This window comes from Delphinapterus leucas, chromosome 8 (genome assembly GCF_059928025.1).
Source record: "Delphinapterus leucas isolate spDelLeu-1000000601 "Yukka" chromosome 8, BTC_Dleu_Yukka2, whole genome shotgun sequence".
NCBI classification, from domain to species: domain Eukaryota; kingdom Metazoa; phylum Chordata; class Mammalia; order Artiodactyla; family Monodontidae; genus Delphinapterus; species Delphinapterus leucas.
The window spans coordinates 4,485,577-4,502,460 of NC_143136.1; the positions used below are offsets into that span (position 1 = coordinate 4,485,577).

General features: G+C 51.5%; 1 protein-coding gene across 3 annotated transcripts; it reads right to left on the reverse strand.

The window, feature by feature from the left end:
* Positions 1-1,461: 1,461 nt before the first annotated feature.
* Positions 1,462-14,894, reverse strand: ACKR3 (atypical chemokine receptor 3). 3 transcript variants are annotated; one of them, XM_030760434.2, is made up of 3 exons: positions 14,602-14,894; positions 13,437-13,479; positions 1,462-4,319 (listed from the first exon to the last, which is right to left on the reverse strand). In XM_030760434.2, the coding sequence occupies exon 3, from the start codon at positions 4,291-4,293 to the stop codon at positions 3,205-3,207; it is 1,089 nt and encodes a 362-aa protein (XP_030616294.1). In that variant the 5' UTR covers positions 4,294-4,319; positions 13,437-13,479; positions 14,602-14,894; the 3' UTR covers positions 1,462-3,204. The 3 variants fall into 3 exon arrangements, with proteins under 3 accessions (XP_030616294.1, XP_030616293.2, XP_022423762.1); XM_030760433.2 differs by having other exon boundaries at positions 13,384-13,479; XM_022568054.3 differs by lacking the exon at positions 13,437-13,479 and having other exon boundaries at positions 14,602-14,893.
* Between the last annotated feature and the right edge of the window lie 1,990 nt (positions 14,895-16,884).

Below are 16,884 nucleotides of genomic sequence, written 5' to 3' on the forward strand. Positions count from 1 at the left end.
TTAATATCTCACGAGGCTGGCATTTTCAAAGATCTTTCCATCACAAAGGACGCCAGAAGAATGGGCCTCACATGGCAGAATTCAGACTCTGGCCTCTGTGTTTGAGGAGGTCCAGGGTCTTCTGCCCAGCCCTTCTTCCCCACCAACGCCCACCTCGTATCCCAAACCTGGCACGTGACCTCTGCCCACCCCAGGTCCACATCCGCGAGGTGGGCAGAAATTGTTTAAAATGTTAACTGATGATACCCCCATGGATATTCTGTACCCTTGACCTGGGCCTCTGTCATCACATCTGCAGTGACACCATCCAGTACCGCTGCTCCCGAGAAGGATGTTATAGCCAGAGATCAAAAGGAAGGCTTTTGAGTCTGGATAAGCAAGTCTTCAAGCCCCAGGCAGGGCAAAGAAGGGGATTTCTGGAAGGACCAGAGAGACCTTAGTCACTGGAGCATCCCACAGATGGAGCCTGCATCCCGGAGGCCTGTAGGGGTCTGCGACACTGTGTGCTGAGCCCTGCGGGGAGACGAAAAATCCACATGATGCGTCTAGATTCAGTTCAGCCTCCCTCCCTCTGCACCTCAGTGCAGGAGGAAGCAGCTGGTGATTCTCCTGGGCTTCAGAGAAGGCAGAAATGCAGAAAAGAGCCGGGGGCAGCCCCCCGAGTACCCGAGTACGCCGTGGTCCAGAGAGGTATGGGACGGCAGAAAGAGACCCTTGAACAGGGCTGTCAGAAGGAGCCCTGCATGAGGACCAAGCAGGCAAGAGGACATCTCAGCAGATGCCGACAGGGATGGGGCAGTTGGGCATCTCTGAACTGACCCAAGATGGGGCCTCAAAAGAGAAATTCAGTTGAATTGCTTCTTATACGCCTATTGTAGAGCTGAGCTTGGGGTGCAATCAGTGCCCCACTTCACACTGACTACATGCTAAGTATGTTTCTGTCTGAATTTAGGCCACCAGAAAGCACAGAGCAAACTTGCAACCCTTTTCTATTCTCAGGAACCTGTATTTGGGTCATAATTTTCTCTGATTTCACTTTGCCATTCTGCTCTTATTTCTCCTTGATCTTCGTGTCTCACCTATGGTTATGCCGTTATCCCACTACCCACATTATTATTATCTGACCCGAATCCTATTTGGAACAAGGCAAGGCATATATGGACCTGAGAACATATGTGTGTATCAAGTAGATATTTAAAGTAATTTATAACCCAGGTTTCAAAACTCCCAGGCATAAAGCCCTCTGAGAAGGGGGACCCTTCCTGCAGGAGGTTGGATCTGAGGCCTGGGGGCTGCAGGAGGCTATCCGCTGTGGGCCGGCAGGGGAGCTGAAATGCACGAGGTGCTTTCCTATAGAATAGCAGCCCCCAAATTCACAGGTGAGACTTGGATCCTGGTCCGGGTCGACCTTTATGTTGGCAAATAGCTCTCTATGCTCATCGGTCCCATCAGAGGTGGAGCTGGTCATGGCAGCGTTGGGGCACCAGGTCCTTCTCTGAGCTCCTGCCCAGGCTCAGCTGCTGAAGCCCCCGCTGCTCCTGTGGCCCAGGTAGAGTTGGTGAGGGCACAGCAGAAGCGGCCATTCTGAGAGCACGCTTTAAACTACTAGTAAAGTGGGTTTACCTGGTGATGCACAGGCCAGGAATTTACTCACTGCAAGGCTGGAAGAAGAGCATCATGGATGGGTTAACTGTTAAATGAAGAGTCTGTCTTGACCAGAGAAAGAGAGAGAACTTAAACCACAGAACCTCGGCAGGGAAGGTTCAAGGCCCATGTCATATGGCCTGGGGGAACACGGGGCATATATGAGGATCAGTTCTGGGGCCCAAACCCTTTGGGCAGACACAGCAGGTGGGGACATTTCTGCACCAACTTTGTGCTGACAGGAGCACCTACCATCTCCCCTCCCTCAAACACAGGGCATGAATTTTTTTTTTTTTTTTTTTGCGGTACGCGGGCCTCTCACCGCTGTGGCCTCTCCCGTTGCGGAGCACAGGCTCCGGACGCACAGGCTCAGCGGCCATGGCTCACGGGCCCAGCCGCTCCGCGGCATGTGGGATCTTCCCGGACCAGGGCACGAACCCGTGTCCCCTGCATCGGCAGGCGGACTCTCAACCACTGCGCCACCAGGGCAGCCCCAGGGCATGAATTTAAAAAAAAAAAAAACACTCACACTCAAATTTTTCTCCTTTTATATCATTTCATCCAAGTTAATCTCTTGGGCTTTGCCTTTATGGTAGTACTCTTTTCTTTAAACACATTTATTCGGTTGATCATCTATGCTGTAAATGTTTGTATTATTGTCAAACATGCCACCTAATGCCAAACATGCTTTTAAAACTTAGACCCGAACGCCTTTTTAGGAAAAAAAAAAATCTTTATTAAAAAAAAATAACTTACAAATGGAAAGAACTCTCTGAAATACAAGGTTTGTTTTGTGCGCCATGTTACAGACTGGAATAGTGTTGCTTTCTTTATTTTCAATGTAACTTTACAATAATATTAATGTCACAAACTGCATTATAGAGCAGTTTTCGTTGCATATCCCAGACCGGGTCAAAATACCACACAGATAGAAAACTATTGTAAATAAAACATTTCAGCCAAGACCAGCATGTATTTATATATATATTTATATGTATGTGTGTGTGTGTATATATATATATATATATATATATATACACACTTTCAAAACAGCTAACAATTAATGTCATCCTTAGTCAAAACGGAAGTCAAACTAATGTCGCAACTACAGCACTGCATATATGTCAGCATTATACCTCCCATACAATATTTAAAATATATTTAAACTTTCAAATACATTTAGAAGGTACATCAAGAGTGAGAAAAATAAAGTCTTAAGATTTAAATACAAACCACCATATAAAACCTTCAGGGAGCACAGAAAAGTCCTATTTTACAGAAGTGCAGGCAAGCCTGTCCCGCAGCTGGTGTGACAAGCAGCGGGGACTGCTCGGCACAGCCCCGCATGGTGGGTGCCACTCCGTCGGGACACACGGCCACGCGACAGACGGCCGCATTGGCACGAGAGAGAGAGAGAAAGGAGCCGCAGGGACACACGTTCCCCTTTTCACGCAACCGCGGCATCAAGCCTGAAGCCACTTTGCTTTACTGTGGAAAATGACGCAGCCCGGTGCCCTGCTGGCAGCAAGCACACACGTCCCGGAGGCCGTGCAGAGCGCATCACTTGGTGTTTTGCTCCAAAGCCGAGTACTCAGTCTCCGACACTCGGGAGGCATCGATGAGCTTGGTGAGACCCGTTTTGGCCGAGTACTTGAAGATGAAGGCTTTCATCAGCTCATACCTGTAGTTGCGGTTGATGAAGCTGTAGAGCACAGGGTTGACGCAGCAATGCACCAGGGACAGGCACTGCGTGACGTGCAGAGCCGTGAAGAGGAAGTTCTCTAGCTGGCAGGTGAAGGGGATGTAGTGGAGGATGGAGAAGATGTCCAGCAGTACCACGACGTGGTAGGGGAGCCAGCACACGAGGAAGACCACCACGTAGGAGAAGATGATCTTCCGGCTGCTGTGCTTTTCCTGGTCGCTGGAGGAGGAGATGGCTCGGGCGAGCAGGAAATAGAAGACGGCAATGATGGAGAAAGGGAGGGCAAAGCCCAGGACCACGGAGATCAGCTCCATGCTGATCAGCCACTCCTTGACGCTGTGCTCAGGGTAAAAGGACCGGCAGTAGGTCTCATTGTTCGAAGCGGACGTGACAGTCTTCAGGTAGTAGGTGTCTGGCAGGGACACGCAGAAGGCCAGGAGCCACGCCAGGACACACACGGTGCGGCGCGCCATCTTCTTCTTGCGGCTGGAGGTGTTGGTGAAGTAGGCGACAGAGAGGTAGCGGTCCACGCTCATGCACGTAAGGAAGAAGATGCTGCCAAAGAGGTTGATGGAGAAGATGAGGTGAGTGACCTTGCACGTGAGCTCGCCCATGGGCCACTGGTTATGCTGCACGAGGCTGACCACCCAGACCGGGATGGTGACCACCACCCACAGGTCGGCGATGGCCAGGTTCAAGATGTAGCAGTGCGTGTCGTAGCCCGTGGTCTTGGCCTGGATGTTCACCCAGACCACCACGGAGTTGGCGATCATGCCGATCACGAAGATGAAGATGTAGATGAAGGAGAGCGTGTACAGCAGGACGTTCTTATTGGGCATGTTGGCGCACTGCACAGTGTCCACGACGATGCAGTCACTGCTGTTGCACGGCCAGCTGATGTCGGAGAAGTTCCCCGGTTCCGAGTAGTCAAAGACATGCAGATCCATGGTGTCACGGGCAGCGATCAAACAGCCTACGTGCAAAAGCAAACGAAAGGGTGGAAGACCAGAATGGCTCCATTAGCAAACACTCCAGATCTGTAAAACGCTTTCCCAGTGCCCCTGTGTGCTCAGCGGTTTCCTAGTATCTTTGCGAAGAAAGGAGAAAAGAAACCAAACATAACAGAATCTGCAAAAGAAAACACACCCAGATTCTAAATCCCTGTGAATCTAAAGCCATCTCTCTCAAAGAGAGAAACAATGTTTGCTTTCTCTGTCTTTGCAGGGTTGTGTTCTCAAGACATCGTCAGCCTGGCTGTGCCCAGGGTGTGAAACCGACACAGTCCAGAGGCCAGAGGGACATCAGGCCCTGAGCCTCAGGCCCAGTAGTGCTGCGGGCCCGCTCATTCTCTGCTGGGGATGGCAGAGCCATCTCACCTATGATCCCAAGAGCAGCGGGGTGGATCTGTTCCTGGCACTGGTGTATTACAAGTGTCCTGCTCGCCTCTCTCAGGTCCACTGCGGTTTGCAGTCAGGAGGCCCCTGGAGATGCGGGCAGCGCGTGGCACGCCCTGCAGCTTCCCTGCACCCCAAACCTGCAGCCTCTGACTTTGCCGTGTGGTTCACAACTCAGTGCAACCAACCAGCTGTCTCGAAGTGCGGGCCATTGCCTAGTTTTCCATCTTCTATTCGTCCAACTGCTTCAAGAGTAACTGGTGTCAAGACCCAAAGCACAAAAACCACCACCTGCTGCATCTCTGGAGGGGCTGACTTTTCTCGTCTTCCCTGCTGACCCGGCATGAGGTCAACACTCTCAACTGTCACCATTTTAACACCCATGGAGAACCCAGGCCCGAGGCTCCACCATGTCTGGAAATGATTCCCCCACAAACACCAGCTTCGAGAGCTGCCCAGGGCTGTCTTCTGCTGACTGGTCCACCCAAGGGCCCTGAAATCCCTCCACCACCTGCCGTGGGATGGCAGCCTCACTGCATGACTATGGGAAGGAAGATGTAAAATGAAACTATTCAACCTGAGGGTGCCCTGATCGGAGTTGTCACCTAGAGTAAGGAGTTTGTGCTTCCTTTTCTCCTGTTGCAGGTAATGACTGACCACGAGTCAAGCTTATTTGCCAAGTTCATTTAAAGTGGACTCCAGGACTTCCCTGGTGGCACAGTGGGTTAAGAATCCACCTGCCAATGCAGGGGACATGGGTTCGAGACCCTGGTCCGGGAAGATTCCACATGCCGCAGAGCAACTAAGCCCATGCGCTACAACTACTGAGCCTGCGCTCTAGAGCCCACGAGCCACAACTACTGAGACCACGTGCTGCAACTACTGAAGTCCGCGAGCCTAGAGCTTGTGCTCCGCAACAAGAGAAGCCACCGCAGTGAGAAGCCTGCGCACAGCAACGAAGAGTAGCCCCCGCTCGCCGCAACTAGAGAAAGCCCGCGCGCAGCAACGAAGACCCAACGCAGCCAAAAATAAATTAATTAATAAATTTTTTTAAAAACTAAAGTGGACTCCAGGCCACATGTAAGAGCTCCCAGAGGATGAGGACTATGGTCCCTGGGTCAGTGCCCAGGTGACCCGGCTAAGGGTCTGCAGAGGCCCAGCTGGGAAAGCACCCATCTGGCGATCAGACCTTCCTGGATTGGGCTTCAGGTTCCTCACTCATTAGTGTTTAATTTGAGACTAGCTAACCTGTCGTGTGCCGCTGCTTTCTCAGGACACCAGCACACATCTCACGGAGCTACCTAAGAATTCACGGGCCTGAGACAGAACCTAACACAAGCAGACACTCAAAACTTCAGGCCCACCCCTCCCCCTCTCTTTACCTATTAGAAAGCACAGGCTCACTTAGCTTTTGCTCCACGTTCAAAACTGACTCTTCCCAGCTGCTGGGAAATGTCCTGCCCTGGAGGGAGACGCAGGAGCCACGCAGAGAGCGCGGTTTGATGCTCTCATCTCCAGGCTTCATGAACAGAATCCCAAGAAGTGAGACCGTCTGCTGCCTCCCAGGGCTGCCTCCAAACTCACGGCAGAGGACCTGCTCTTGAATCCCATTTAGGGAGACAGCCCTCAGGCTCCTGTCCCTTCTCCTCCATGGGTTGTAAGCGGCCGCTGGTTCCCCTCCAGGTGACCTGACCACACCTCAGTGTCCCCTGCCGCTGACGGAGATGGCTGGACCTCCCAGGAGGCGGCTGGAACCGCGGGCCCTGCAACCGGGAAGCCTGGTGGTCCACAGTCACCCCACCAGGAGGACCCTCGGGCCCTGGGACCACCAGCTTGTTGCAAGACCTGACCCGTAGCGCGCCCACGCAGTCAGCTGGGTCAAGTTAGGACAAATAAACTGCTCGCGTTAAGAGACTTTGGAATGCCCTGTCCTAAGATGCAGCTCCAGGACCCCAAGAGGACATGGACACACAGAGGACGCCTCTGAGAAGCCAGGCCCCCGACCCACTGGATGGGCCTCAGGGTGGGCAGCCACCCCCAGACCAAGCCTTCAGTGTACTACTGCCCCCTCCCGCTGCCCGGGCTGCTCACCTGCCTGGAGCTGACTGTGCCCGCTGCACCCCTGACCCCAGATGAGGGCAACAGAGGATTTGCGCTTTCCTCTCCTGCCTGGCTCTAGCGTGGTGACACTTCTCCCCTGTTTCCTTAAAATGAAACACATTTGCAGCATGGCTTAGTTTTATAAAGCGCTTGCACCCCGTGACCTCATCTGACCCGAGTCCCTGCAGAGCAGAGAAGCTCAGCTAGAGGACGAGCCACAGCCCCGCCACAGCCCCACAAAGGTGGGCTGGCCCCTAGCTGGGGCTCCTTCGTCTGCCCGCACTGGCACAGCCCTAGCAGGCCTCGGCGGACACAGCCAGAAACCCTGGAGTTTGGGTCATTCACAGGGGCTGGAGGAAAAGGAAGGACCCCCAGCCTTTGTTGGCCTGACTTGGATGCCGTGTCCTCACCTCTGTCTTCAACCCAAGGAGTCATTCCGCTCGCTGGGCCACTCTTGTGCCCTGCAGGGTCCAGGTGGCGGGGCACTGCTCAGTGTGGACAGAGGGACGCACGCACGCAGGGGACCTCGGGGAAATGCCAGGCGTCTGTGTCCCTCTAGGACCCCACTTCTCCCACACAACAGACCGTTCGCACTCACACCACTGGGGCTGGGCCAGCCCTTGGTGTTCCCTGAGCCGGAGCCGTGGTGGGAAAGGGCTCAGGGACCCTGAATCGGTCCTTTGGTTTCTGCCTTCTGGGTGATGAAAACCTGATTTTGTGATCACTGGTCCTCTGAGCCCAAAATGTTACTCGTGAACCGGGCACGTCACTCCCTGCAGCCGTCCTTTCCCCTCGCTCCTGGACAGCATGAGGGAATCTTCCAGAAAGGGCTGAGGGGAGAGCAGAGGCTGGGGGGCTCCTCGCTGGAGCTTGAAAGCCAATTGGCCAGGCTTCCCTGGTGGCGCAGTGGTTGAGAGTCCGCCTGCCGATGCAGGGGACGCGGGTTCGTGCCCCGGTCCAGGAAGATCCCACATGCCGCGGAGCGGCTGGGCCCGTGAGCCATGGTCGCTGAGCCTGCGCGTCCGGAGCCTGTGCTCCGCAACGGGAGAGGCCACAGCAGTGAGAGGCCCGCGTACCGCAAAAAAAAAAAAGAAAGCCAATTGGCCCCACTGATCAATCATCAATCACCGATCATCCATCACTGATCACCCATCAGCCCAGGAGGTGAGGCCAGAGGCCCATGCCTTGACCACCAGCCTCCTGCTGGGGAACCCACCCACCCCGACCCCACGGCCGAGGCTCCAGTGGTCCAGAGAAGGAAGAGAAGCACCAAGAGAGGAGGTTAAACAAGCAGTGCAGTAATCCAGTCCTTCCCCGATTTAAATGGGAAGCTAAAGGGGGAAAAAAAAGAAAGAACGCCAGACGATTAGCGTAGCTTCGGTCATTTGTTATTTTACATGCATTCTGTTCTGGAAACAAACAAGGGCTCTTTCCAGAAAAGAGAATATTATGATATAAAGACAATCTGCCATGTTACATCACATGTGGTCCGTGGCTGTCTGAGCGCGTGTCCCAGAGGTCTGGGGCTAACGGTGTGCGCCCCTCACCGCCCCGCTGAAGACGAGAATCTTCCTAAGTCACTGGCTTAGGTTTTAACAAGTGATGCTCTCAGAGCTCCTGACCCAAACAAACACATGACACAGCAACTACGAAATATCGACCCAGGCCCCTGGTTCCCCAAGACCTGGCCAAACCTGAGGGAGGAGGGGGTGAGGGAGGCTTTCCACCGAGCCCCTGGGACCACTCAAACCCCCTGAGATCCTGCACCAGAGTCTCATCTCCAGGAAAAGCGGGAGTGGGGATCACCCCATCCACTATGGAGGCACCACTGCCTGTGCCAACCAGGAAGGACCTGCGGGCCCGACACTCCTCGTATACACAGTACCTCCCAGCCGTGTGGCTGGGCTGCGGACCCCAGGGCCTGGAGCAGATGCCCTCATCCACTGGGACCTGACCCCCTCTGCTGGAATAAACCAGCAGTTCTGTTCCTGTCAGCTTGGGCCAGAGCTGAGGAGGGACTTCTTGGTGTTAGTCCCACCTGCCCACTGCCTGCCTCCCTGTGGGCCAGGCCCCCCACCGGGGTGGACAGGAGAATGAGAGACCACTTCTGACACAGGTCATAACATCTGCATAAAGATTCCTGATGGGAGGAAAAAAACGGGGCTTGGAATAAAAGATTCTTACCATTGTTTAATTTTACAAGTTCACACGTTCTCCTCTCAGAATATATATTCCCAGGTCCCCAAATGTACATGCAAAAATGTTTACTGAAGCACTATTTATAAACCAGCAAAAAACTAGGGACAACATAAATGTCTACCCATGGAGGACAGCAAACCACTGTCTGGAATATAATGCAGCTGTACAAAGAAATAGGAAACCTACTTTTACGAACGTGGAAAGTTACACTTATACCGTAATCTCATGTATGTTAAAAAAAAACAAACCAAAATTATGTGTATTTTTATAGATAAATATATGGGTGTAAAGGAATGGGAAAAAGATCTGTAGTAAGTATAACTTTGGGCTGGGAGTGTGGGATGAGGGGACAAAGGGGGAACTGTAGTTTCTACTCTATACACTTCCGTATGATTTGAAACTTGCTAGCAAGAATTCTGTAAATGTGAATTAGAGGGAGGAATGTTTCCCAGAACAATAAAGGTTCACGGTCCATTTTTTTCTAGACCAGGGAGATCCCACTGAGAACAAAGGAGTAATCATCACTTTTGATTCCCTTTTCCCCAACACGTGCTGCTTTATCTCACCGAACCCCCTCCAGGGATCACTTCCCATAGATTCCATGCCCAGCACCTGCTTCTGGAGAGCATCGCACTTCTGCCAGGACAGGAAGTGGATTTTCCTACAGCCTGAGGATGGAGGGCCAGCGTCCGTCCATTCCGCCTCCCCCACCGGCCTGGGGTCTATAAAGGAGCTCATCTGCCACTCGCATCCCCAAATGGTGGAAGGGAGATGCACCACTCATTTCTCAGGCTTATCACTCATCAATCGAGTATCCTTGGCAACCACTTCAAGCGGCCTGACACATTCAGCTGCCTCCAAATGGTTGCCCTGCGCTCACCAGGCCAGCTGGGGGCAAAGCCAGAATGAGAATCTCCAAGTTCAGGGTCTCCATGGGGTGGCAGTTTGGCCTGCAAGGAATATGTCCTTTCACTGGCCAAAAGTCACTCCCTCCAGGACACAGTCTGCCACGTGTTCAGGTGTCTGGCCGGCGTTCCCCAAAACTGCCTTCAGTATGCTTGCAATTTCCCATCACAATCCCGGAAGACCCTTCCCGACCAACCCCTGAGCCCCTCCTGCCCCAAATAAATTCCATCCCAAATATCCCCTCTGTTTCTCCCGCCTTCTCCCAGCCCGGCCGCGCATCTCCAGTCTGTGTCACTGGGCTATTGGTGTGTCTCCCCTCATCCTCAAGCTCCCACCCCATGACGTCTTACTCTCTGTGTACAGAGCAGCCAGCAATGGCACCTGGACAAAGCAGGTGTTCAATGAATTCATAGTCAATGAATCGACAGTGAATCGAGCTCCCCCAAGACCAGAAATCTGAGGTTATCAATGGAAATGGAGGCCCAGAAGAGACTTTTCTGAAATCCTCACAGAGCTAAGATAAACATCACTGGTTTCTATGTCCCCAGGTGTTTGTGGAGCCCCTTCTGTGAGGGGCACTGCTCTGGGGCATAACAAACTGAAATCATCACACCCGCCTGCCCCCAGGTACTCACCAAGTAACCGAGAGGTTCAGGAAGGCAGGAGGGCGGTGCTGGACAGCCCTTGAGCACAGTGGTGAGGGATTTCCACCCCAGTGGCTGATGGGGACCCCCAAGGAGAGAGGGGGTGGTGGGATGCTCAGTGATATGCCATGAAGAGGGTCACCGAATCTGGCTGAAACAGTCAGGCGGGGCCTGTCCACGCAGGAGCCACCAAGGCCTTGAGCAAGGGACTGGCTTTGGGGCAGAAAAGGAGGAAAGAGGTGACACAAACCACGGAGAAGGCTTGCACTGGAGGCTGGGTGCAGGTCAGACTGGAGGCAAACGCCAGGATGCCGTGCAGAGAGGCGAACACAGGCCAGGCCGCCCGGGGCACCAGCTCGGACGCCAAGGGGCCCTCTGGGCCCTCCAGGACCTCTGCCTGCAGGTGGCCTTGTTGACTGGTCTTCTGCAATTGGGACTTGTGTCCTCCCAGGGTGGAATTTCACGGAGCAACTCAGTGTTGTCCCAACAGGATGACCCAGCTCGGCCAATCTTGCTGCTGGGCACCTGGCAACTGAGGTCAGACAGGCAGCAGGACCAACAATCTCAGGGGTGTGGCTCGTACCAGCTCTCGTCACTCTCCCCACTCCCCAGGGACTCTCCAGTGGCGCTCAGCCTCTGGTCTCCTGGGAAAGCCCTGCCCCTTCTACTACTCAGCCCAGTGCAGTCTGCGTAAAGAGGGCCCGTATCATCTGTAAAGGCCATTAGGAAACCGCACGTCATTGGCGTTTGTTTCACTTACCAATCCTGCATTAAATCTACGGGAAAGTCCAGGAACGCTTCAGCCCAAGCCTGGGAGGCCACCTGCTGGGGCTGAGAGCAGAATGGGGGCGGCGTGTCCCCCACCCTGTGTCGCGCAGACAGAACAATGCTGTCCTGACTGCTTATTTTACACAAGTAAAGAATTGCTCTGAATCACTTGAGAACTTGAAAAAATAATAGCGAGAGAGAGAGAAAGAAAAATCCAAACCCTAATTCAGATATGGGCCACCTATTTCCAGAGTCCTCAGAAACACTACACACTGACACACAGGGCAGCCTTGTCCACTGTAAGTATTGGGGGAGATAAAACGAACCCCACATCCAGAAACCTGATCTGCTCTATTGTGCTTAGCAGCCCGACAGGGAAGCAGTGCGGGACCCAGAGATTCCCACGGCACAAAGGCTGCCGTCTGGGTTGATGGGTGTAACCAGAGCCCTAATTCCCACCCAGCTTAGTATCAGGATGAGGTAGTGGGAGGTCAGCCAGCCCAGGACAGCCACTCACCTCCGGCTACACACAACAGGGTCCCCAGGAGAACAGGACGCAATCTTAGACAAAATTAAGGGAAGACCCGACAAAGATTTCTGTTACAATAAGAGAACTGGAAGATGCTAGCCACCTGGCTGGCAGGGCCCTCACCATGCGGTCCCCATGCGGCCCCCTGCACCTTTATCCGTCCCTTGACCTAGAGCGGTCCGAGGCCACCTGAGGTGGTCTCAGCCCCTCCACCTTTAAATGCTTGGAACAAAAAAAAAAGGGGGTCAGCTTCCAAACCTACTTGGGGCTCAGCAAAATTTTCACTACAAAAATATGTAATTCTCTCATCACTTGAAGAACCAAGCAACGTTTGTTTTTTTCCAATTCTAAGCTAGTAGATTCTTATGTAACCAAAGTATCAAAGATTCCCTGCAGAAAACCATTAAGGATTCAAAATCAGAGGACTCCCCCTTTTTTCCTTTCTTTCTTTTTTTCTGCTTGCTTGCTTTTACTTTAATAAGACATACGTGTCCCAGAGCTACAATTTCCTGGACTTTAAAAACACTTGACATGACACACAAATGTCCACCTACACACATGCAATTCGATTGCAAGCCCTTCTAATAATGTTTTTGCTCCTGAGTAAAACCAAGCTCCTTGGTTGCCTGTACGAAAAGTACAAATACTTTCTAGCCCCCAATTCCATTCGTGTTCTGCAAAATCACTGAGGACCATCTCAAGTCCTGAGTCACTCTTGGGGCTCACAGAATGACTCTCTTTCAGTCTCAGGTTTGAGTGACCAACTTCCCTTGTGTCTCCTGGAAAACGGGAGCCTCTCTGCCTGGAGTGATCACACAAAAAGCCACTGTTCCTGATTAAGTAGGTTTTTTTGTTTGGGTTTTTGTGTTTTTTTTCCATCCAGAAAGCCTATACTTTGCCTGTTCTGGACCTGATTAGAAAACATAATACCTTCTCCAGTCTCTCAAGACTTGCTGTTAATATGGGATAACCTCACTTCCGAAGTCCTGACTCAGTTAAGCATCGTCATGCTGCCTGGACTGTACTCTCTGGAACTTTTTTTAAAACTACGATTGCAATGTACACCCCTTTAAAAAACTCAGATGGGCGGCAAAATACAGGCATTTCTCAATTTTCTTTTGCTTTTCCACTCGAATCCCGTGCACCCCTCCTCCCCCACCCCGGTTTCCAGGAGGCTGTGGCATCAGGCTCCGTAGTTGTGTGCACACTGGAGTGTTTATTGCAGAGACTGGGGAAAAAAGAGCAAATTGTTTCCAAGCTAGAGCTCCCATGTGCAACTCCACTTCAGAAAAAGGCTCTGCATCTGGGGAAACTCGAGGGCTGATGAAAGAAGGGCAAGCAGTTTATCCATTTAAAATCTATGGGAAGTTAAGCACAGACACCAGCAGCCTCCACTTTCCTTTCTAGGCAAGCCTATTTGATCTCTGCATTTCCCTGGAATAAATAAAGGGACACAAAGGCAGCATCGGCACATTTAAAAAGAAAAGAAAAAGTTACCACATTGAGATTTTGCAGAATGAAGTTTCAGGGGATGCCAGGGCATCAAATACCTTCAAAGGGCTGTAAACCATTTCAGGGAGGCCTCTTCTACATCTGGAAAACGTAATTATCCTGGTGTGAGCAAGTGAATTGAGAGAAAAGAAGGAAGGAAAGAAGAAAGAAGGAAGGACAGACAGAAGGAAGGAAGAGAGAGAGAGAGAAAGGAAGAAAGGAAGGAAGGAAGGAAGAAAAGAAAGAAAGAAAAGAAAAGAAAGAAAGAGAGAGAGAGAGAGAGAAAGAAAGAAAAAGAAAGAAAAAAGGAGACAGCCAGTCTGACTTTTACAACTTCTCATTCTCCCTGGAACTTACAAGTCTTGGCTAACCACCCAACCCTGACCTCACTGCAAAGTTTTTACTTTCTGTCACCCCTCAAACGTTTATGCGGGCTAACAAAATTCATGTTTTACTTTAGGAGTATAATTAAATTGCAAAATTCTACACTCTTGTGTGTGTGTCTTTTTTTTTCCAGCTGAAGTTGGATTTAACACCTTCTGAGCGAACAATAGATACTCAAATTAGATCAGGAGGGATGCAGTCAAGAGACAAGACCACCGAGCTGTATTTAACATTCACCCTTATAGCTTCCGGACTTACAGGCTCTGGTAATCCTCCAAAGCAGTGAATTCAAACCACTCTGGACCCAAAGAGATTCTCAGCCCAGTTTTCTTCTTCGCTCAAGGATGCCTCTTCATAAATGGTACATCTTTCTGGAATTACACATTCACTGCCAACTCTATTTCCCAGTGGATATACCAGAAGCAAAACAGGTAGGCAGCGGTGCCAAGCTGATCCCAATGCCAACTTTGAGCAAGCTGAATGGACAGTGTGCCTTCTTGTGAAGTTCTCTGCTTGCAAATAAACCCCAGATTCCTCAATCCAACGAACACACACACACACACACACACACACACAGAGTGCCTTCCACTTCAGAAAACTGCCCTTTTTTACTTTCTGCAGCCAAGGTGAAGCCCCCAGTTAACAGCCACACTCTGCAATGCAGCCCTGCAACACGCAGCCTGTGCTTTCAGAAACCAGACCTGCAGACGCTCCAACACCCATCACAGCTTATAAGAAAGAAGAGCTCTGAAAAAGACCATTAGCTTAAGAGCAGAGCCCCTGCCCGCCATCCTCCCTTCCTTTCTAAGCAAGGCTGCTGACCCAGCACAGTTTCCTTACCTCCCGGCTGGACTCCGCTCCGGCTTAGGGCTCAGGGCTCGCCTTCCCAGCTCCTGCGCTCACTGCCTTAGGGTTGAGCACTTTGCAGGAAGTGTGAGCTCTCGGGCTGCAGACTTGCGTTATATACACTGCAGGGAGGCGGCCTCTAGATGGCAGCTTTGTAACCCGCATCTCCTCCCTCCCTCCTCCAGCTACCCCTTCTCTGCGCGCGCACACACACACACACACATGCTTGCATGCACGCACACACTTGCACCCGCGCACACACACCCCTCTTGTAAACCCCGATCTGTCATTTCCGGCCAAGCTCTCCCACACAAGCACACTCTTGGGAAACCCCAGCCTGCCTTCATTTGCAAAGTTTAATGAAGCTGCAAGGTCCAGACCCCGGGGGGAGATGTGTCAGCAGAAGAAAAAAAAAAAAACGGGCAAAGAAACCCTAGTGCTTTGCAAAATCATCAAATATTTATCTGGTCTCAGGTATATCTTTAATAATCCCATTAACACCAAGAATTCCTTTGAATGCCTCTTAGCTCCAGGGAAGACTTTGTTCCCAAGACAAATTGCTCTGAACTTCTGAACTTCGGTGTTGATTTATTAAGCCTGGGTTGTCTTTGTTAATTCCTCCAAAACAGAAGTAACAATTTTGGTATGGGAGCAATGAATGCGTACCACAGCATATACAACCAAAGTGAGGGAAAGAGCCTTGTAATAGATTTTAGTAGATTTTATTTAAATACTTTTATTTGTAAAGGACTTTAGGTGCAAAAACCTTGAAAATCTAATGAAAATGATGTTCTGAAGCACACCCAGTGCCAGGCACACATTAGAGGCATCACACATGTCTTTTGATAATGTCCTTTACGGAGGTGAATTTAGCAAATATTTCTTTATTTTTATTATTGAAATCTACATTCTTATCTAGAAGTGGGTAGCTGGAGTTCCATCCGTGGGGGAATTGGACCTAAAAATGTGTTCCATATAATAATCACCTCTACTGCCCTATTTACATAAATCAGGATGACTTAAGCTTTCACTTTTAAAGCCGTGCTGAGCTTTTCCCCTCAGTAACGTGCAGGGTTGTGGCTTTTGTTTTGCCTTCTGCTTCTCATGGCGTTAGTTCTGTGGCTCAACTCCCTGTGCGCTGGCACCCGGTGTTCCCGCTCTCACCCCAGCTGAAACTTTTTGAGGTTCTTTTTATACTTCTACTAAAAATACCAGCAGACAGCCAAACGCTCCGTCTGGAGGATTGGGAGGTCAAACTCTCACGCGGCCAGAAGGCCTGGGTATGCAGAAAGCCCTTAACAAAAGAAATATTTTGTTTAGATGAAACTTCACAGAGCACAGTGGAAGTCACTGCAAAATGGGAGCTAAGAGCACACCTGTTCCGAGGGCTCTCACAGGGGTCTGCCCACCCTGTCCCTGCCCATCTGGGCGCTGTCCTTAAGAGCTGGCATGGATCTTCTTCCTGTCCTGTTGCCTGGGCACCCAAAGCCCCATCTCCGAGCTCCCACAGTGAAAGCTGCTGTAAAGCAAAACCACAGGCAGCTGGCTCTGCACGCACGCAGGATTTGGGGAGACTGTACGAAAACCCTCGCGACTTTCTCGGTCTTGTTTTCTACCAGCAGGTGACCCTGTGTCTGAGCCTGATGGAAATGTTCCTGTGGCGGCCAGAGCAGAGATCTCCTCCATGACACTGACACCCAGGCTGACTTTCTATTTCTATGAACGTGATCTGTCCCTTAATGCGATTCTCCTTTGGCAGGTTTGGGGGCAAGACCGAAGCGCAGGATGGGTTTGAATCTGCTCTCAATTAAGTGTGCTACGTTGAAAAGAAAGCAAGCTTTGCCGAGAAACCCGCGACAGGACGCAGTTGCTGAAGTGGAGGAAGGAAAACGCAAAGTAGGTGTTAAAAAAAAGAACACGCTTCAGTTCAGACGCTGTAGGACCCGCGCTCCCCGGTGGCAGAGCTGGGGCGCCGGTCGCAGCACCAGGAGGACGGCGAGGGGTACAGGAGCCGCGCGGGCACAGTCTGGGTGAGAGCTGTGTGCATGGGTGCCCCCTGGGACGAGGCCCGCAGCCCTCCCGCGTCTGAGTTCTGCCTGGGTCTCCCCACCCCTGACGGAGAACCCAGTCCTGGGGGAATTGAGAGGGTAAGTAAGCCAATGTTCTGTAAGGGAGGAAGATTCCATCACCCCAGGACCTAAAATGTCTCTTGGAACGTTTGGAAGCCTGCCCCAGCTGGTGGAAGGATTGCATTTGGAAGGGAGGGTTAGTCTCAGA